General features: G+C 40.2%; 1 protein-coding gene across 6 annotated transcripts in view; it reads right to left on the bottom strand.

Moving 5' to 3' along the window:
• The window catches only part of LOC126416453 (rho GTPase-activating protein 44-like), a 343,310-nt gene that overhangs the window by 19,429 nt on the left and 301,511 nt on the right, over window positions 1-22,370 (bottom strand). For 4 of the 6 annotated variants that reach the window (XM_050084185.1, XM_050084183.1, XM_050084181.1 and 1 more), the window contains exons 14-15: window positions 13,276-13,411; window positions 641-781 (exon numbers count right to left, since the gene is read on the bottom strand). In XM_050084185.1, coding sequence (XP_049940142.1) covers window positions 641-781; window positions 13,276-13,411 — 277 coding nt within the window. The remainder of the gene's footprint in view (window positions 1-640; window positions 782-13,275; window positions 13,412-22,370) is intronic. The other 2 variants (XR_007575461.1, XM_050084186.1) reach the window with 1 other exon arrangement.

Here is a 22,370-nt window from a genome sequence, read left to right as displayed (position 1 = left end):
CCATTATTGTTACAAATTATCTCATATTAACACAACTGCTCATAGATAAACTTAACTGAATCATAAAAAGACAACTACATGCTGTGTATGGGAGGTGTCAAATGGTGTAGAGGCTCATAAGCTGACATTATACACTGTAGTTGTGTAGACGAGGTGTCAAATGGTGTATAGGCTCATAAACTGATGTTACATATTGTAGCTCAGTTTTAAACTTGTGTTCTTGTTCAGATAAGAAAAGAAAGCTGTTTTCTGCTCAGCTATTGGGCTTAGTGGCACAGTGCCAGGAGAATGTGTGTTAAGTTTTCTGCTTTCCCATGTTACGTTACATAAAATATATATTATGAGGGGGAATCAGTCTTGCATTCCTACCTCTCTCTATAATGCTTGAAAATAAACAGGTGGTAGCAGAACAAAGATTTCAGTCTAACTGATTTGGAGTTGAGCTGAGAGATCTCACACACTTTTAAAATGGTAGCAATGGCTGGGTTTCATAGTGAGCATCCTACAGTTACAATTGAAATCTCTGTTTCTTGTATAACACTGCTGTAATGTCATATAAATCAGACAATTATATAACTTCTCTGCTTGCAATAGTCACAGAAAATGTAATGAAATGTGAATGCACAGAATACTTGCTTACATGGGTCACTGTGGAGACTGACGTCATTTCCTTTCGAGAGTGTACTGGGATAACTAGATTCTCCGTTTTCTTTCTCCACGTTGCTATAAACTTCCTCAGTTTTTGAGGGTCTTTGAGGCCTTTCTGGGCACTGATCTCTATCTGCAACCATGTAAAAAGACATTTTACTAATATACTTGCCTTTATTCAGAACTTATGTGTAAAGTAAATCATTTGTCACTCTGGAAAAAAAGGTCCATTTCCACTCATTACAACAAAATGGAATTACTTTATCATTTAAATTGACACACACACACACACACACACACACACACACACACACACTTCCTTGGCTGTTTTTGGTTACCACCATCCAGGTGAATGAGAAGTACTTTATAGAAAAAGTGACTATAGAGAATGAACTTCCCAGTTAGGTGGAAATCCAACATACATCAAAAAAGTTTTATTGTCTTCTCGAGAAACAGCACTTGTAAGACACTTGAAAGAAAAGAATTGCTCCCTATTAAAGGATGGTAACAAAACATTCCCCTTTCACTGTGTATACATAACATCCATATTAAAAAATGAACACTTGATTTGATTTTTATTGATTCCAGATATTCTGTTGTGTGTTGTTACACGTGGATATTGGACAAGTCACAATTATAATTTTTATAAATTTTATAATTAATTCTAGCAAGAAGAAAGAATAGCTATATCTGTAGAATGAAATAAGTCAGCTATAAACTTATGGTACAGTACAAAAATACACTGCCTGACAAAAAAGTGAGGCAGCCAGAAGGGAAGGAGGAAACAAAATGCAACGTGATGGGTTGAGAGGGTATGTGAAGCTATTTCAGTGATTACAAAATCGAGTCACATTTACAAAGAACTTGGTAGTATGAGCCAACTTATCAGTATAATATTGAACCCCCTCTGGCCTGCATAGACGCTCTGATTCTGTTACGAAGATTGTCATAAAGCCACTGTATTATCTCCTGAGGCAAGTTGGCCCATAACCGTTGTAACTGGTCCTTCGTATCCTGGAAACCTGCACTGGAATTGGCTTGTCATGTGAGCTGGTCCCACACATGTACTATCAGGGCCAGATCTGGAATATTGCTGGCTGCATGAGCACCATCCTGCTGAAAAAATGGCACAAGAATATTGTCACATCAGAGATAAGACATGAGGATGTAGGAGGTCCTTGATGTGCTGTTGTGCCAACAGGGTTCCCTCAATCACTACCAATTGTGACCTGAAGTCATACCTGACGGTTCCCCACACCATGATGCTAACAAGTAAAACTATTATGCCTCTCCAAAACATTGGGAGAACAGGGCCTCTCTCCAGGTCATCGCTGTACTTGCTGAAGATGGTCATCTATGGTAGTGCAGAACCATGTTCATTGCTGAACACAATATGATACCATTCATCATCAGTCCATGCTTTCCAGTAATGGCACCACTCCAAATGCAGCCATTTGGGTTGTGGTGTTAACGGTGGCTTACTCGTGGGATGGTAATGCCCTAATCTGGCTGCACTAGTCTTTGACCAATGGTGCAGGTTGACACAGAATATTGCAGGGAGTCCATTACCTGTTCTCGGACATGTGCACATGTGAAGCTGTTATATGGTGCTCGGTGCCAATACAGTGATCCTTCCTTGTGGTGGTCAGACGTGGTCAACCAGTCCTTTGATTACAAGTATACCTGCCCTCATGTTCCCATGCAGTTGAACATCAGGCCATTGTCATATCTGAATAACACACAAATCCGGATATTATTCGATTCAACCAACCAGCCAAATGGAGACTGACAAGGCCCATTCAGAGTCTCTAGCGTGCTGATAAAGCTGTCTCACACGAATATGTGGCACATCTGTAATTTTCAGTGATCATTCAACATCTGGTGGTACTCACAACCCTTGTATACCCTACCAAGCCTGGTAACAACACTAAACGTCAATGGTGGCCATCCCATCTGTCACAAATAATTGCAACCCAAATCATTTACAACCTACCAATGGTGTGTATGTGTTCAAAGTTAACTGACATCTGATATTTTTTCTGGGTGCTTCAACTTTTTTGTCAGTCAGTGTATTTAACTTGGTTATTTTAGATGGTATTCATAAATTTTTCCACTGTATAGGGGCAGTTCATCTGAAGTAACATTTTTACTTTTGCTCTGAATCCTCATCTAATCGATTTTAGGCTTTCAGGTAGCTTGTTGTATAGAAGGACTCCCGACTCCCATGTGCCTTACATGTAGCTGTTGACTAATTATAGATATATCATTGGAGTTACGGGTCTGATGATGGTAGATATCTTTATTTTTTGTAAAGTACGTAAATTTTCATGAATAAAAAGCACTGTTTCACGAACATAAACATAAGGCACTGGCAGGGTACTGACCACCATAAATAGGTGCTTAGTGGTTGAGGGGAGAGGCACTTCTCTCATTATTTGAGTATTTTCTTATGATAGTAAATATCTGTGTGAGACACGCCAAAATGGAATGCAATATGTGACAGTATTGAATATACAATTACAAAACATGCACATTTTAGTGTTTCAATATCACATAACTTACTTACATCATTAACCCACAAGTGAGCACACCTATTTATACAGGGTTGTCCATTGATAGTGACCGGACCAAATATCTCACGAAATAAGCATCAAACGAAAAAACTACAAAGAACGAAACTCGTCTAGCTTGAAGGGGGAAACCAGATGGTGCTATGATTGGCTCACTAGATGGTGCTGCTGTAGGTCAAACAGTTTCGTTCTTTGTAGTTTTTTCGTTTGACGCTTATTTCGTGAGCTATTTGGCTCAGTCATGACCAATGGACCACCTGTATAGTCCGCCAAACACAAGTAAAATTATTTTTCAGCGTTTCGCTGTTGTTTCACAATGGCCAGCCCATACTTATTCATTCATTATTGCTTCAGCTTACACAGTGTTGTCATACATTCACACGAGCAACAGTAATATAAAATCAACAGTGAGCTAGATCAGAAAAAATTTACTATCCTCGGAAGAAAATGACCTAGATTATGAGCTAGCAGCACAATCCCACAGCGTGGCAGTTGACCACAAGATAATTGGTAATAGACTAAGCAGCTGGGTGGGCTCTGATGCTTGGCGTGGGTCATTACTGTGGGGTAACAACTGTCCATTGCCAACACTTCTGCTTTAGCTGGTATTATATAATTTTATTCTATTGTTGTTTAATTAAACTTAGATGAAACTATGATTTTACTCTTATATGTCTACCTTGGTAATATAAAGATGCTGTTCTTTACATGTGTACAAAGTACATTGCGCACATGCTCATGTTATGAAAATTGGCACACCTGCTCGAGGGTTAAATGCATCGCTCAAACTGCTCCATCTATTACTAACTTTTTTATATACCCTATCTCATCTACAGTATGTAGGCACCCATTAGGGGAAATGAATATGGGATGTGTCCACCCTTTGCCTTTATGATGGCTTGAACTCTGCTCGTGACACTTTCAATGAGGTGTCTGACTGTCTGTAGAGGAATGGCAGTGACCATTCTTCTTCAACAGCCAAAACAAGAGAAGGTAATGATGTTGGAAGGTCAGGTCTGGAGTGAAAGCAACGTTCTAACTCATCTAAAAAGTGTACTGTTGGGTTCAGGTCAGAACTCTGGGCAGGCCAGTTCATTGCCGAAATGTTGTTGTCTACAGTCCCCCTCCATAGTTGACTCGTCAGCACAGCAGAATGCCTGGGTTCAATTTCTGGTTGGGTAGGAGACTTCCTCTGCTCAGGGCCTGGGTGCTGTGTTGTCTTCACCACCATATCATCTTTCATCGATATGGAAGTCGCTGAAGAGGCGTCAACTAAAAAGACCTGCACCAGGCGATCGGACTACCTGACGGGAGCCCCTAGCCACATTTCATTTCATTTCACAAACCATTGCCTCACACATGCTGCTTTATGATAAGGTGCATTGTCATGCTGATACAAACAGTTATAGTCTCCAAACTGTTCCTCTACTGTATGCAGCACACACCACCATGAAATATGTTTGTATCCTTCCACATTTAGTGTTTTCCTAAAAACAATAAGGGGACCACACTTCAACCATGAACCCCCAACCACCAATACCATACCACCACATCCTTCGTCCTTTACTATCAACATTACACATGATGCCCTGTAATGTTCTCCAAGTATTCAACAAACCCAAACCCTTGCGTCAGACTGCCACACGGTGTATAGTGTGAGTCATCATTTCACAACGATAATTTCCATTGTCCAGTGGTGTCGCTCTTTGCACCACTTCCAGCATGCTTAGCACTGACTACAGAAATGTGTGGCTTATAAGGAACTGCTCCACCATTATACCCCATTCTTCCTAGCTCCCTACATACACTCACTGTTGTAGCTTGACTGCTAGTAACACTCTGGAACTCACAAGTGATTCCTTCCGCCGATTCCGTGTGATTTTTTACAACCACCCTCTGCAATGCTCGACAGTCCCATCAGCATGAGATCTGCCAGGTCTTGGTTTAGCTGTGGTTTTTCCTTCATGTTTCCACTTCACAAACACACCTCCAACAATTGACTCGGCCAGCTTTAGAAAGGTTGAAATGTCCTTTGTGGGTTTATTACTCAATTAACATCCAATGGCTAGTCCACATTCAAAGTAACTGAGCTCTAATAATACACCCGTCCTGCTGTTATTGCTTTTCTAATGACAACACAATATGCCCTATCTCCTCTTATACTGGTGGGGCCTATCTCTTGTGACATTTAGTAGTCAATTCAAGATTACACAGGAGTGTCGGATACTTTGGATTGGATTGTGTATGCACCACTGTAGAGCGTCATCTATCCGCTCTCTGAGGAATTTAGTGGTTGCCATACCACAGTAAGAAAACAATCACCATGCAGTTCACTCGGCTGCAGTAGACGAGGAACCAAATAAACTCTGCACAGCTTGGCAAAAGTTGCCAATGACGAGAGACACTTCACCATGTACAGAAACAGCTATCTGCACGGCTCACATAGCCACACGGACATGCATGGGCTGCAAGGTCTGTGTGCATGGGTTTGATACTCTTCCGTAGGCCTCATGTTGTACTGTGATGGAGCTAAGCGGAAAGGGCTATGTGCCAGTTTGGTCGCACTCAGCTGTTTCTCAAGCACTGAAAGTGAATGATGTCATAACATGTGGATAGCGAATGATGGGGAGCAACTGCTGTTCACTCAGCTTTGCCATGTAGGTATAGTGCTCTAGTGGTTACCTCTTTGTTTATAGGCACATTTTTAATTCTGCTATCACATATCCTTGATGAAATTGTATGTTATGGCTGAAAAATTATATATACAGTTTTGCCTTTATTCAGTAACATTTTTTTTGTGTTTAACCAATTGACCAGCTTGGAGTTCGTTTGAGAAAAGGTGTTATGGAGTTCATTAGCACATTGATTCTTGTTCTTTTTCTTGTGCCTTTGGCCTGTACCGGTGCTGGGTCAGCATGGTTAGTAATGGATTTGGCATGGTTAGTTGAAGGGGTGGCTGGATGCCCTTCCTGATACCACCCATTACCTCACCCCCCCCCCCTTGCCCCCCCCCACCCCACTCCACCCCAACCCCATCCCATCCCATCCCATCCCCAGGACGTAATATGTGTACAGCAACTGTCTCCTTGTAGTGTCATGGCATGCGAGAGTGCAAGTTTGCAAAATGTTTGAGAATCGTGTAACTAAGAGTGGACTTAACTGCCAGCCTCGTATTTGCGTACTGTGATGTGGGAAACCACCAAAGAATCACATCCAGGGTGGTTGGAACACCAATTCTCATCGTCAATCTGCTGGGCAGATTTGATCTGGGGCCAGAGCACTTCCCCGTCTCGGAAGCAGCGCTTTAACATGAAGCTATCCAGGCAAGTCATGAGCATGTTCATCTGAATAAAGTGTATTGCTGTCACCAACAAACATTACTGGTAGACTTTGCTGAATGTTTTGATGGAGATCATGAATAAATAAAATAAACAGAAGTGGTCCACTTCAAGTGGACTAAGGGTGGAGCTTCAAGAATGGTTTGTCTTTTAACTGTAAGCTTTCGAAATTTTTTTAGGTGATTACAACTCTTTGTATTCAATTGGAGAGATACAACTGAAACCAATTGTTGAATTTTCCCCTAAATCCAGACTGTAGCAATTTCTACATTAATAATTCATACCTGACAAGACTGAAGGTCTTTGTGAGATCAAGAATACTCCTGTAACTATCAGCTAGCCCAAAACTCCAAAACTAGTTACAACTCTCATATAAAACACAACAGAAGAAAAATATCTCTCTTCAAAATTTCAATCTCAATAACTGGTTTCGTGTAGAAGTGAGCTGTTATGAGAACCTGAACAATGAAGACTACAGGCAGCATCCACTGCAAGAAGGCTGAATTTCTGATCTTGGCTATATCATTTCCAAAGAAAGACAAACATAAAAATACTACAAATACTATCACAAATCATCCACTACAGCACGATCTCTCATACCTAACATAACAAAGGAAAAATAATCCTTGTGCCAGCAATTTGTGCCCAGTGCAAAAGGAAACACAGTTTTTTCTTTCAAGTGTGAGTATAGAGGGAACTCTACGCTTCAGAGTCATACATCTTCATAAAGGAAATAGTCATGCCACCAGAAATTTAAAAAAAATATGTCAGGTATTTTCTCAGGACATTTCAATGATGTCCTAAGTAGGTCACAAAAAGACAAATCAGAAAATATTAATTTCTCCTCTCAGTTACCTTTGTGCTGGACAAACTTTTACACAACATTTCACTCAGTCAATGATGAGCCGTGCATGGCACGAATTCCCGCCATTATGTATTTTACACCTTGTTTTTAACAAACTTCCATCTCACTACATTAATTTAAATTACTGTCACTGAGCTGCTGCTTTGACTGACCGTGAATGGCGTTAGCAGCGCATTTCGATATATCCCCTCTCGTAGTACCTTTGCTCGACTGCTATTACTTCCTGGTTGTTGTATGTTGTAAGGGAGATGGTAGCAGTTCAGGTGGCCAGATCCGGTTGCGAGTTCGGGCTGCCAGTCAGTTGGACTGCGTCTGGAGTGCAGTCTGAACCTGCCAGTCAGAGTGGCAATATGGCACTAGGGCAGTCGGGTGGAAGCAGCAGTAAGGTCTGCGTCGACATGGCTCGCCTGACCGTTGCCGCCACGCATCTCCTGAGCTGGGCCACGCTCTTGGTGGATCATCGGTCAGTCGTCCTACCAAACGACACGTTTGTGCAAGTGTTTTCTGGTTGTGTGTGTAGTTGTCCTTATTTCTGCTGATGACTATTTTTGACGTTGTTGGCACTCTGAGGGGAGTTGGTCGGTTGTTGCGGACGAGGGAACTTCTCCATGCGGTGCAGTCGGCTGCGGCCGCTGGTAGTCCCTGCACAGTGTCGGACTGCGTGTAGAGCTGTCCAATCGCTATGAGCTTCGTGGTTCGCCGACTCAGGACGTCACAGTTGCGTAGTGGTTTCACATACCCAAGCCTCATCTATTCATGTTGTGGTGGTTCGTGTCGGTGGTTTGCTGTTGGGGAGGTTTCCTGGTGAGTGGTTCTACTGCTGTGATTTAGCCGCCATGCGGTGCAATTAACTATTTTGTGCAATTAACTATTTTGGTTGACAACGATTTGAGTGCACCAGTGGAATTTTCTGTCTTGTGTCCATTAGTGTTCCTGTTACCTGCCCTGGCCACTAACGTATTTTCAGGCAGCATCCTTTCCTCACCTGTTGTCGCTTTCCAACATAGTGTGTAATTTTGACAGCTAATACATACTCCATTGTGGATTATCACGTTTGTAACATTGCCGGTTGGGATTCTCATGTACTGATTGACGGGAAGCAAGTTGTCGTGTCAGTCGGTCCATGGCTGCCCCCTGGTTGGGTTCCGATGGATCTTTCCACAATCCTATTACCTGTTCTGCCCAGTGGGTTTAGCGGGCATTTCACTGGTAGCAGAGCGTGGTTACGCTCGTGCTTACCAAACCCGCGGTCAGTTTCACTCCTGTTTCTATTGTATCTGTAGCATTGTATTGTTTCAGGTGTTAAGATGATGGCAGTCAGACAGTGATCGAGTATTGGTATGCTGAGAAGAGACCATCTCGTTTATAAGTTGGCAGTAAGGCATTAACCGACTGAGGGCATTGCTCCAGAATTGGTAGCACGTTTGCGCGCTGCCATGCGTCAGCCGGTTGACGTCACGACAGCGGTGGTCGGAGAGACAGGAGTGACAGGAGTGGCAATTTGGTTTCCTGTAAGGCTACTGAAGGTCTTGAAGACATTATTTGTCTTCTAGAGGGAACCCAACCTGGTGACAATCAGCTGGACTGAGTGCGGGCACTGATAATCCATTAAGTTCAGACATTTCCTTCTGGTCTTAAAGTTCTGGTAGCTCTTTGATTGTCAGCTTCGAATAGACCCACCAACTTTGGTCATCTTTTGAGGCTTAGTTCGGTGTCTTCTACTGTGTAGGGATGTCTGGTTGCCTGGGGCATGTTTCCTCTGCATTGTTGAAGTCCGAGTGGGTATCTCGCTATTTTCATTGCTGGCTTAGCAGTGGCTGTGAATTGGTCGTTTTGCCGGACTTAGGTTGGTCTCTTCCTGGAGCAGGGATGTTGGGTAGTCAGTGGGCGTGTTTCCTCTGCAGGGATGGGTCCGACCGAGTTTTTCACTCGCGGCCTTTCTCGGCCACTGTCTTGTGCCTTTTTAGAAGCTGCTAGTTAGTTTATTTTGGCATATCAGCCCCAGGTTTTGGTTCGAGGGGAGTGGGGGGGGGGGGGGGGGGGGTTGAGGTTGAGCCTTACGTGACTTGTGTTCCCGCCATTATGTATTTTACACCTTGTTTTTAACATACTTCCATCTCACTACATTAATTTAAATTACTACTGTCACTGAATTGCTGCTTTGCGTGACTGAGCGGCGTTAGCAGTGCGTATCAATATAGCCCCTCTCGTAGTATCTTTGCTCGACTGCTATTACTTCCTGGTCGTTGACTGTCGCAAGGGAGTTGGTCGCAGTTTGGATGGCCGGATTGGGTTGTGAGTTCGGGCTGCAAGTCAGTTGGAATGGGTCTGGAGTGCAGTCCGAACCTGCCAGTCGGAGTGGCAATGTGGCACTTGGGCAGTCGGGTTGGAGCAGCAGTGAGGTCTGCAATGACATGGCTCGCCTGGCCATTGCCGCCACGGATTACTTGAGCCAGGACACAGTCTTGGTGGATCGTCGGTTGGTCGCTCTACCGGACGATCTGTTTTAGCTCGCTGATTGTTCAGGAGTCAGCTATCTGCAAAGCGGCGCTGGTGCAGTCGGGTTGGGGCAGCAGTGAGGCCTGCATCGACTTGGCTTGCCCAACAGTTGCCGCCACGCATCACCTGAGTCGGGTCACCGTCTTGGTGGATCATCGGTCAGTCGTTCTGCCAGACGACGCGTTTGGGCTCACCGATCGTTCATGAGTCGTGTGTGTGTGTGTGTGTGTGTGTGTGTGTGTGTGTGTGTGTGTGTGTGTGCGTGCGCGCGCGCGCGCGCGCGCGCGCGCGCGCGCATTGACTCCCGTTCAGGTCTTCGTGGAAGTGTTTGTCAGATTGTGTGTGTAGTTGTCCTTATTTCTACTGACGATTATTTTTGATGTTGTTGGCACTCTAAGAGGAATCGGTTGGTTATTGCGGATGAGGGAAGTTCCCCGCGCGGTGCAGTCGGTTGGGGCTACTGGCAGTCCCTGCACAGTGTCGGAGCGTGTGTGGAGCTGTCCAATCGCAACGAGCTTTGTGGTTCGCCGACTCAGGATGTCAAAGTTGAGTAGTGGTTTCAACTACTCAAGCCACATCTATTCATGTTGTGGTGGTTGGCGTCGGTGGTTTGCTGTTGGGGAGGTTTTTCCGGTGAGCAACACCAAGTGGTTCTACTGCTGAGATTTAGACGCCATATGGTGCAATTAACTATTTTGGTCGACTATGATTTGAGTGCACCAGTGGCATTTTCTGTCTTGTGGCCATTAGTGTTCCGGTTACCTGCCCTGGCCACTAATGTAATTTCAGGCAGCGTCCTTTCCTCACCTGTTGTCACTGTCCAACATGGTGTGTAATTTTGACAGCTAATATGTACTCCATTGTGGATTATCACGTTTGTGACATTGTCGGTTGGGGTTCTCATGTACTGATTGATGGGAAGCAAGTTGTTGTGTCGGTTGGTCCGTGGCTGCCCCTTGGTTTGGCTCCGACGGGTCAAGTATAGTTGGGCTCACCATCTGTCTCACCTAAGTGAACGAGGGCAGACCGACCTCCCTGGAGACCTTCTGAGTGCCACCAATGTTTAATTATCTGTTGTCAGCTATTTTAAATTTTGGGCTCTTGGTTATTGTTTGTTTCTTAAAATTTTACGTATTAATTTTTAAATTTATCTTTCAAGCTTAAACACTGTGGCCTTCTGCCTTTAAAGATTATGGTAATATATTTTGAAATTTTGAAGTTTGATTGTGGCCCTCAGCCATTGGTATTGCACCTTGCATATGTTGTTTCCTTAAATTATTTTATGGCTATCTTAATTGGATTTTTATCTCATTAAAATTTCTTGTTGGAGGCCTTCAGCCGTGAAAGAGTTGCTAAATTACAATAAATGACAACTAGAAGCAGAAACTGACCTCAGCCCTTGGCCCTTTCCATAATCCTATTACCTGTTCTGCCCAGCAGGTTTAGCAGGTGTCTCAAATGAGACAGACAATTTATGAATAATATTTAGATTCAACATACTCAATAGAAAATATTGCTGTGGTAATTATAAAGCTTCATTGTGAAGTTATTAATAGTTCGTTATCACATGATGTGTCACAGATATATTCAGAATTATGAAAGTTACTCCACTGTATAACAAACGAGACACAAATGACGTTAACAGCTACAAGGCACTATTATTCCTGCCATGTTGGAAATATTGAAAAAAGTAGTGTACAACCATGTAATAGCACTCCTTGAAACCATAATAATACATTGTTACAAAATATCAGTTTGAGTTTTACACATGCTAATAAAATTGTGTCCAATGAAACTGTGATTAGGCACAATGTTCCTCGAGGCTCAGTTCTGAGTCCACTCCATTTCCTGTTATCAATGATCTGCCTCTGAATCTGTCTAAAGCCTAGACTGTTCTGTGCACAGCTGATACAAATCTCCTTTTCCAAAACCTGTCAGTTGAAATAATGAGAGAGAAATTAATTCATTACATAAACTAACTAACTTCCTGCTTGCATAATAACAGACTATTAACAAATACAAGCAAAACTGCATGTATACTACTAAGTGCCTCCCAGTGTTTGATTTTTAAAAGAGGTTCTTCTGAGGGTGTTTTTTGAAAATTTATTCTAAAGCATTTTTCCATCAGAGGTATCAGTACAGTGTACCATCATACAACAAGCACTGGTGCCTCCAAAAAACACCGTACCTGTATGGATCCCATACTAGTAAGTGACAAAGCAATAGTTCAATTCAAGAAAATTAAATTTCTTGGGGTATAGATCTACAATAATTTACAATGGAATATTCACAGAGAAAAAGCTGCAGAAAAGATTGAGCAGTCTGTGGTACACTTTCCGGATCCTGTGATATCAAAACACTAAATGCAGTTTATTTTGCAGTAGTCCATTCAACTACACTTTACAGCATTCCATTTTGGGAGTTAGTCCACAGGAAAATTTTTGTGATGCAAAAGGGACTCAAAAAGGTAATGAAACAAGTGTCTCCTGAATACCTACCAAGCCAATATTAAGGGAAGTGGGAATATTAAGTGTTTCCTGTATTTATATATCAGAAACTGTGATATCTGTTGAAAGAACTTGTAAATCTGTTCACCATTATAATGCATGTTCCAGTGCAAACATTCATCTTATGTGCAAAAGACTGGCCAAGGATCTAGCTGGAGTAAGAATTATGGGCAGTGTGCTCTACAACAAATTATCCCAATCAGTTCCTGAAAACAGCAAGACACTTAGGAATAAAATTAAGAACATTTTACTTAGACATACTTTTTGTTGAGCTGCGCTACATAATTTTATTATGTATAGCTTATTATCATACCTTTTCTCTGCTACAGTTTTTGTATACCTATGACTTGTCCTGTAACTTTTGTACACTGTACAACATACGATTCTTGGGATCAAAATAAATAAGTACTAGTTTATGCCACCAACTTTTAATCATGAGTAATGTCAGCAAATGGCTCACGCTACACTCAAAGACAGATCTGTCAAAGGTACTATTTCAGTTACAGTGGCTAAACTGTGAACCACTGTTTGTTTCATCATCATACTTTTAAAAAAAGGGGGGGGGAGGGAGGGGGATATAGTAAGATGCAGGTGAGATATTGTGAATGTGATGAGTGAAATATTAATTGTAAGCATAAAATAGTATATAGAAAAGAAGTAAAACACATTTCCAAGTATCTTTATCATACAAGACCTTCCAATTGTAGCAGTGTAATACTTACATTGAAATTCCGGTGCAAAGAACTTAGGAAACGTGCTAAAAGCAATTCAATTTAATTCAAAGATGTGGTACCTGCTTCCTTGTAACCCATGTATTGTGTCTACTATGTGAATAAAATATAACTCACCTGTTAGAGACGATGTCCTACCACGAAACAATGGGCTCTCTTGTGGCAACCTTTCACTTCCCACTTGTATTATAGACACTTGCTGCTTGTCTACTGAGTACAGATGGGCACGTTCAAGCATGGGGCGCTCTGAAGACTGCACATAGCACCCACACCATAACAAGAATGAAATCACATTGACACTAGTGTGTGCAACACAAAAAAAGGCCATCAGTGATCTTTGCTACCCTGTGTGCATGCCAAACCAATCACGTAAATATCAGCATTGAGAATTCAACTCCACAAGCATCCAGAGGAGAAAAGAAACTGCATGGACTACTGCCCTCTTTTAATATAAATATATGTAGGTGTACCCTATTTAACAGAACTTGTAGGTGAAATATAAAAATATCCAGAGAGCTTATTTTTTCTGGCTTTTTTTTATATAGCAAAGATCAATGATGGAAAACTGAAAGCAATTACAGAGACAGCAAAACTAGCTAGAATGAAGACATAACATAAGAATGAACATTAAGTCAGCCACAGTACAAAGTATAAAGCTATGTTCCTGCTGTAGCCATACTTTTACTTCTCAGTGCACAGTAAAACAAGACATGAATTTACATTTGTGCCCAAGCACCGGCAAAGAAAAGAAAAAGCACTGCCACTGCCCCATCAACCAAGCAAGTTTTTTTTAGAACCAAAGCACAAGCACTGGACCATTTATTTTACTGCAACGTAACTGTTCAGTGTACAAGCTATATGGGAAAAGTATCAAATGAATGTCAATATCTGAGGCAATAACAGGTGCAGAGGCATAGTCACATTCATCATAATAATCGGTTAGAACAGCTAACAAACGGCAAGAAAAGTACATGATTCAGAAGGTAAAGCTTTGAAAGATGGAAAGAGATGTATCTCATAAGCACTGTACTCGTTACTGAGAGTTCACTAAAACTGAAAAAAATTAGCTGTGACACTTTTGGGGGAAACATAACTGGTTACCAAAACAATGGGCTCTATGGAATAAATGGTGGTGTAGTATTTATAGCAGTAAGAAAGAATTTTAAATCAACAGAGGTAGAAATACAGTCTGCATGCAAAAATGGTGTGGAAATGAATCACTGTTGAGGATAGGATAAAAATAATATTAACTATTATACTTGGAACTGAAGAAAATGAATGAGACAAAATTTCTGGCAAAACTGTTACAAAAGTTTTCTCTGAAAATATCTAGACCAAATTGTTTGCAACCCTATCCATAATGGAAATATGGCAGACCACAGACAGTGGCCATTTGTGTGTATGAATTGTGCTTCTGTGTGAATGTGTTTGTGTGTTTTTTCTATTTCAAAAGCTTAAATGTTCAGCAGTCTTTATAATTAAGCCTGACTGCAAATCACTGCCTGCTCTATGTGGTGAGTCAAAAAATTTTGACATTAACATCTGTAGTGAGTTAACTATATAAATTTAATTACTGGAAAAGCACAAGCCAGCATAAGATTCAGTACAAAATCTGGAACACATACCTCATCTAAGGAGACTGTTTACAAAAATCTTACCCAATCCAATCATCATTGTAAATTAACTCAGAGAAATGTTTTTAAACGTTCGAAGAAGAAATGCAGTATAATTCATGGGCTTATTTACACAAAGGATTGTAAAAGAGATGCAAAAACAAAGGAAGGAAACCAATGTGTGTAATCAGAACAGGAATGCTCCAAAAGCTGTGAACATACACCGGCAATGAGCAAAAAACCACTTTTTACATATTCTATTCCTTCTAAAAAGATGAATTTCTGTAAAACGTCATACCATCCACCATACCAAATATGGATAAAATTCAAATTTATACATGTGTCCACAAAGACTGGATACATAGGGAACTCTAATAAATATTAATAAATAATTAACAAAATAAATTCTAATAATTTTTTTCCAGACCAAATGATGGCTATGTCTAAAGAAGAGTAAGTGGAGTTGGTATTCTTAAGTGGATGAGAAGGATGGCCATATCACAATACTGCAGAAGAATTTAACCTTCGACACCCTCACCATCAGCCTATTTGATTAGCTTCCATTGGAAAAATTAATCAGCAAGTTTAAAAAAACAGGCTGTGTGTTGGACAAACCCCATTCCAGATGACCAAAGACTTCAGACAAAATGAAAGAGGCTGTCTTGGCCAAGGTTTATGCTAGCCCAAAGAAATTGCTCCATCAGACATCCACAGAGTTGAGTGTTCCAAAGACAACCATCACCAAAATCCTGGCAGAGGAGAGGTTTCATCTGTACAAGTTACAGATATTGCGTCACTTAACTGAAGATGATCCCAATAGACATATGCAGATGTGAGTGCTTAGCAGATAAACTGGATGAAAATACCAATTTCACTCAAGATTGTGTGTTGTTCAGTGATGAAGCTGTGTTTTGCGTCAATGGTGAAGTGAAGCGAAAAGAATCTTTGATACTGGTCTCAAGCAATCCACATTGGATGAGTCCATCCTAACAGCAGGGCTCCCAACAGATGATGTATGCAGTGGTTTGTGGAAAGCTCATGTGCTTCCTTCTTTGGTGAACATTTAACGGGTGAGACTTATCTGAACACGCTGAGACAAATTGATGCCTCAAACTGAGGGTTTGGGTGAGGGACTTGCAGACTGGTTTCAGCAGGATGCAGCTGTAAGAGATTGGTTGAATGACAGTTTTCCTCACTGGACTGGGAGAAGAGGTCATGTGGAGTGTTCACCCCATTCGTCAGATCTTCCTCCCCTTTTCTTTTTCTAGTGTATGCTGAAAGAGAAAGTTTACTCGATGAAGATTACAAATTTAAACCACTTAACAGAACACATTACCAGTCAGTGTGCTAAAATTGACAGCAATTCAGACCTATTCCATCGAGTTCACCTTAATCTTGCAATGCATATCAAATTAAGCATTGAAAATCATGAAGTTGAAAATATTACTTATTATATTAAAGTGACTAAAATGTACTTATTATTATTTATTACACTTCCCTATGAACCCAGACTTTATGGACACCCTGTATAATGTTGTATTTCATACGTCAGCAGTGACCAACAGGTAGAATTTAGTCTGTCTGCTCTTACTCATTTCATTCAAATTCAATAGGAAGCCATTTCCTAAGTTTTCTGGCTTCACTCATCTGCTTACATTCCTTTTCCTCAGATAACTGGCAGATTTATTCTTGCTGCAGCCTTGGTTGACATACACAAATTCTTTTCTGAAGTAGAAAAATGAACGTGATTAACTAGTTACGGAATTTCATGATGACAGACCATTTATTGGAATAATAGTAGCAACTGCCCAAGTTAGCGTCACATACATTTTTGTTTGCTGAAAGTGGTTCTTTGACTATGAAATTTCTCCATGTAGATCAATGGGTTTTGCAGCTAAATATTAAGCCTGCAATCAAAGGAAGAGAGTGAAGAAGGCGTACTGTCTGCAATTTCCATTATTGAAACATACAAGGTGCTACCCAAAATATCCAAGAATTTCATTGTACAGATCAAACCAGTAGCAGAACAACATTCTACCACTACACGTCTTGAGGTACACATCGTAGCCACTGCAGCACTAAGTTGTGCCATCTTTGGCAAGAGTTGTAGCTGCACATGTCAGGATGTGTTTCAGTGCTTCTATGAATTGTGAACATGAAGGAGCAAAGGATTTGCTTCAAATTCTGTTTCAAGTTGAAGAAAACTGCATCTGAAACTCACCACGAGCTGACAGAGAATTTTGGTGGGAATGCACTGAGTCAAGCAAGAACATTTGAGTGCTTCAAGCACTTCAAAAAAGGCCGAGTATCTGTGAAAGGTGACAAACATTCTGGTCAACTGAACGTGCACAACAGCAATGAGCATGAAAAAGCATGACACGATTCATGAGGACTGAAGGCATGTTTGTAACAGACTTGAGCTAGAACACGTCAAAGAATTCTAGCTGACGAACTGAACACGAGACAAACTGCACCAAAGTCTGTCCCTTGCCTTTTCACCATCAGCCAACAAAGCCTCAGTTGCACAGATGATGAACCTTGGGTCTATGGTTATGAGCTTAAAATGAAGCAGCAATCATCACAATGGAAAATGCCATCTTCTACATGGCCGAAAAAAGCTCGATGAGTTCGCAGCAATGTGAAGTCAATGCTGATCATTTTTTTGACATTCGTGAAATAGTGCATAAGGTGGTGGTTCCAACTGGTCAGACTGGCAACGGGCAGGGAGGAGTTCTGAGACGACTGAGGGAAAATGTTCGGCACAAACAGCTGGATTTGTGGAAAAAGAAAGACTGGTTGGTGCACCGTGACAACAAACCCAGGCATACCTCACTCACTGTGAAGAAATTCCTGGCCAAAAACAACATGGCAATGGTCTCCCACCCTCCACACTCGCCAGACCTAGTCCTATGTGACTTCTACCTATTCCTGAAAATAAAAATCACATTAAAAGGGCAAAGTTTTGACTCAATTGAAGACTTCCAAGTCGAATGACAATGGGTCCTGAACACCCTTTCACCCTGCAGGCTTCCAGGGGTGCTTCCAAGAATGGGAACAACACTGACTACTTTCAAGGTGACATAGGACATTAGGACCTAAGTGCAGTTTTCTGATTTTTACAATGAAATTCTTGGGTTGCTTTGGGTACCACCTTGTAATTTGAAGTGTATAAGATGGAAAAGGCCATACATCTCTCACACATGACCACAATTATTTATCATAGAAAAATCACTGTGATGTGTGCTTGATGAACCGCTGAAATTATATTCATGAGCACTTAAGACTAACACTGAAAAACAATAAGCACATGAAAGAGTACAAAATAAAAACAGGAACTTGTGTTAGGACAGCACTTATTTCTAGTTGAGATGTCAAATAATACATTATCTGACAACTTAGAGAAAACCATACAAGCAGTCCAAGGCTTCTTTAAATTGGTGAGATACTGCACCCTACATGAGATGCTGTTTGTGCTATCACCAATGGGTTATATTTTCCAGTTTTACATGATGCTAGTAAGTTGCATTTATGTTAACAGATTTGTAACTACAACTTCTGTTGCGATAAAATAAATAAAAATGTGTGTGAAACTGTCGAACTTCAGACACTGTAAATAATGGGAATAAAGGCTAGTAGGACCAAAAATCATGACGGGTTGTCAGAAAACGTGGTCACCACCGTCAGTGCAACTTATTAGCATCATGTAAGACTGGAAAATAAATGACAGCACAAACATTGTTGAAATTTGTCTGGGAAAAGTAAGACAGAATATCTCACAATTTGTTCTCATCAAAAAAAAAAAACAAAAGAGTATCAACATCCAAAAAGATGATTATTTCATTAAATGTTTGTATAATTCAAGACACCTCTCACAAAGCCATATATTTAACGAAAATAACACTTTCGGGACGTAATGTCAGATGTGATGTATAATGCTATTCCAGGTCTAGGAAAGGCCCCTGGATGTGATTGTATTTCAATAAATGGAAACTCCACATAGGAATAACAAAAATGTAAGAAAAGATAGAGTGCTACTAACCATAAATAAAGACACGTTAAATTGAAAACTGGCACAATTAAAATTTAATTGTTTTTAATAATTGTTATTGTAACTTTAATTGTGCATATTTGCAACATGACGTGTCTCCTTTGCGGTACGTAGCAATCTATCTTTTCCTACATTGTTGTTTGTATTTCAATAGACGTGATTCAGGCTGGAGGCAAAGTATCACACAATAAATTTTCATAATTATTTATATATGTCTGAAGAGGAAGACAGTGCCCCAGAAATGTAACAATGCTGTAATTAAAAGTAAAGATCTATAAGCCTCCTCTCCATAATGCATCAGATCTACAATAAAAATATCACCAACTGCACACCGTAGTGGCATTAAAGAACTTGTGGAGCGGCTGCCGAACTGCCCCGCGAGGGGTCTCCCGGCCACCAGTGCCATACGCTCATTATCATTATTACCAACTGCACAGAAAAATGTTGGATTTCACTCATGCATAAGAAGATACTGGCTTTTGGTGTAAATACAACACAATGGATCAACTGCAGGTCAGAAACAAAATTTTAGATAGAAGTAATGAGAATGAGTCACTACTTTTTCAGGTTTTCATAGACTTTGGTTTCAACAATATCTGTATTAATACCCCTAAAGAAACAAGGCACTCATTCAGTCTATGTGAGTATATTGAAAAATCAGACCTCATCACATATTAAAAAATTTACTACTGACACAGATATCAGACAAGGCAACTGAATGTCATCAATTTTCAGCATTCAAAGAGGAGGTTTTCAGATCTTTAAACTGGGAAAATGAAGGAATACACAGATGCACAGTAATGGAATGTAAAGAACCACCTTCATTTTGCTGTTGACATTGTGCTATATGCTCCACTGCAGATAAACTGTTAATAGTTAATGGAAGAACTTAATAGAGCTAATGTGGAATTAGGCTCACTGAAAAAAGCACACATTAACAGTGATGTCTTAAGAGTTAGTTGATGAGCTTTGTATTTTATGTAATTGAAGATAAAGATAATGACTTGATTGACAATCAACAAAATTCAACAGAAGAGTAAAAATGACATGGAATGCTTTTGATAAACCAAATAAGATATAAAAAGTAAGCTTGCTACAAGTCTCAAAAGACAAGTTTACAATCACTGTGTACTGCCAGTTTTGACTGAGACAGGGACATTTAATGAAAAACTGCCAAAAACTGAATGTTGCAAGGAATGGAAATACATCATATTGGAAATTACTAAAACAGGAAGGAAATAAAACAAAGAAAATGTAGTGTACATGGTCAGGACATGCAGCCAGATGAACGGATGGTGGGACAACCATAGACAACATGCAGGAACAACATACAGATATGTACAGCTGAAGACTGTAGTGGATGGAAATGATAATGGCAGCCATTATCTATCAGTAGATTCCAAATTGCTGAAGATACACCTGTATTCCATACTGTAATTTTACAGAGAATCTCTAAAAATGATTGATTAAACATATGAGAGGGCTGAACACCTTAATGTTGCCATTTAAATGGACAGATAACAAAAAAGGCCCTACCACACTACCACTAACTAGCGTATTCCAACTGGTCAAACTCAGTCTCTCTCTTGTACTGAACACCCAACAACATTATGTGCTTCATCTTCACAAGATTGGCAACGCAATTTCTATATTGTTCTCATAATACAGTGCGCATTAACAGAACAAACTACCAACTGCAGTTGCACAGATGAGACTGATTTTGTACAATTATGAAACACAGATTTCATTCTTGTTGACTATGTTACCAAAAATATTTAAAACCATTGAATAGTTTCGATCATGACTGTTCCCCCTTTCTCTCTGTGGTGTCTGGTCACCAGTTTGACCTTTAAAATTGTGAGAAGTTGGTGTTGTATTTGTCAATGAAATTAGACATGAGAAGTTAAACAGGGAATCTGGACAACAATTATTGTCTCTAACTTTTAAACTACAATAACCTAAAATACTTGAAAGCAGATACCAATTTAAGCAGACTTCATAACCTTACAAATCTAGAATTCAATTCACAAAATTATGTGAAGTGATGTTGGTGAAAACTATTCAGAAATGCTGAATCTGCAATGTAATGAATATGTCGTGACAAACAAAAATTTGTGCCAGACTAAGCTTTGAGCAGACCTCCGGCTTAGTGCGAGCAGTCACCTTCGACCTATCTTAACACACTTCATGGCCTAACTCCAAATTTTGGTGTCACTTACATTTCATCCCATTGTTTTAAACAGAATTGGCATACATCCTTATGGCAAGGTAAGCCACTGTCCTCCACCAAAACTGCTTCCCCAGTAATGTTATACATACATGTCCCATGAAAGAACCTCCGGTTTTACGTTTGGAGGACAAAAAAGATGACACCAATAACAACAAAAGTTTACGTCAGGTTTTGAGGGTGCTAAGATAACCTAATGGTCTAGCACAGCCCTCATGTAGCACTAACTCTGATTTGTCACAACACATTCATTGAAATCTACATCGTAACTCCACTGTGAAAGTTAAAAGGATATATAATCTTGTAATGTTGTACATGGAAAAGAATAATATGCATTTAAATTAGGCTAATTTTAACAATTACCATGTTATTTAAAAAATAATAAATATCTCTCAGTACATTCTTAATGATCGTTGATCTTGGGAATAAAGGGTGAAAATGCAGTGCTCACAGGCACACGAATTCTCCTTATAATTAGGGGGCAATTCCTTGTTCAGAAATCCATTTCACTCCTAATAATGACTATCAGCTCGATGAAGTACACTTTATACAAGAATATAAAAAAAAAATATCAGTGGACAAAAAAAGAATGTTGATGAGGGAAACTGTATATATAAATATAATTCCTCCTATTTCTAAATTTCCTGTTTCAAATTTCAATGAAGACAAATGAGAATTTGTATGTTTGCACTCCTTCAGGGAAAAATGTATTAATAAGCTTAACACAGTCAACTTGGGTGGAGAGTTTCATATATCCACATAAAGCTGGAAGTTATGCCTGCAGTAGTATATTCAATAGCAGGATCTCCAAAGTTGAATGTTTTCCAGTAAATGGAATATACAAGCTAGTGCAACACCCATTTTTCTGCATTGCATCTTTTAGACACACCTTTTTTCAGCGTATTCTATTGATTATTATCTATGATCTTTAACCCAAAAAGCCCAGGTTCCAGCACAGTCACAGTTTTCATAAATGAGATATTGTATTACAGTGGTCAAATACTTCTGATATACGGAAGTGCCATCATTCCGTCAAGGAGGAGTAAACAATCTCAGACACCCCTCACATCTTCAAAGTGATGAATTTCTCACAAAGACAGAAAAGAACAACAGCATGAGAATGCAATACAAACCACTTCATTTCAAAAAGCACACAAGAAACAGGCAAACTTCCAAAATAATCCTGTAACAGCCACATCCTAAGAATCGGGAAAAAACCTCTGAAGCTACACTGATTTTCCAATCAGATTTTCACAACAGGATTGCTGAAAAATCGTGACACAGATCTGACATTAGATTAGTATTAATTAATCTGATTAAAAGG

This window comes from Schistocerca serialis, chromosome 8 (assembly GCF_023864345.2).
Source record: "Schistocerca serialis cubense isolate TAMUIC-IGC-003099 chromosome 8, iqSchSeri2.2, whole genome shotgun sequence".
NCBI classification, from domain to species: Eukaryota; Metazoa; Arthropoda; class Insecta; order Orthoptera; family Acrididae; genus Schistocerca; species Schistocerca serialis.
This window is presented reverse-complemented; position numbering and strand designations above follow the sequence as displayed.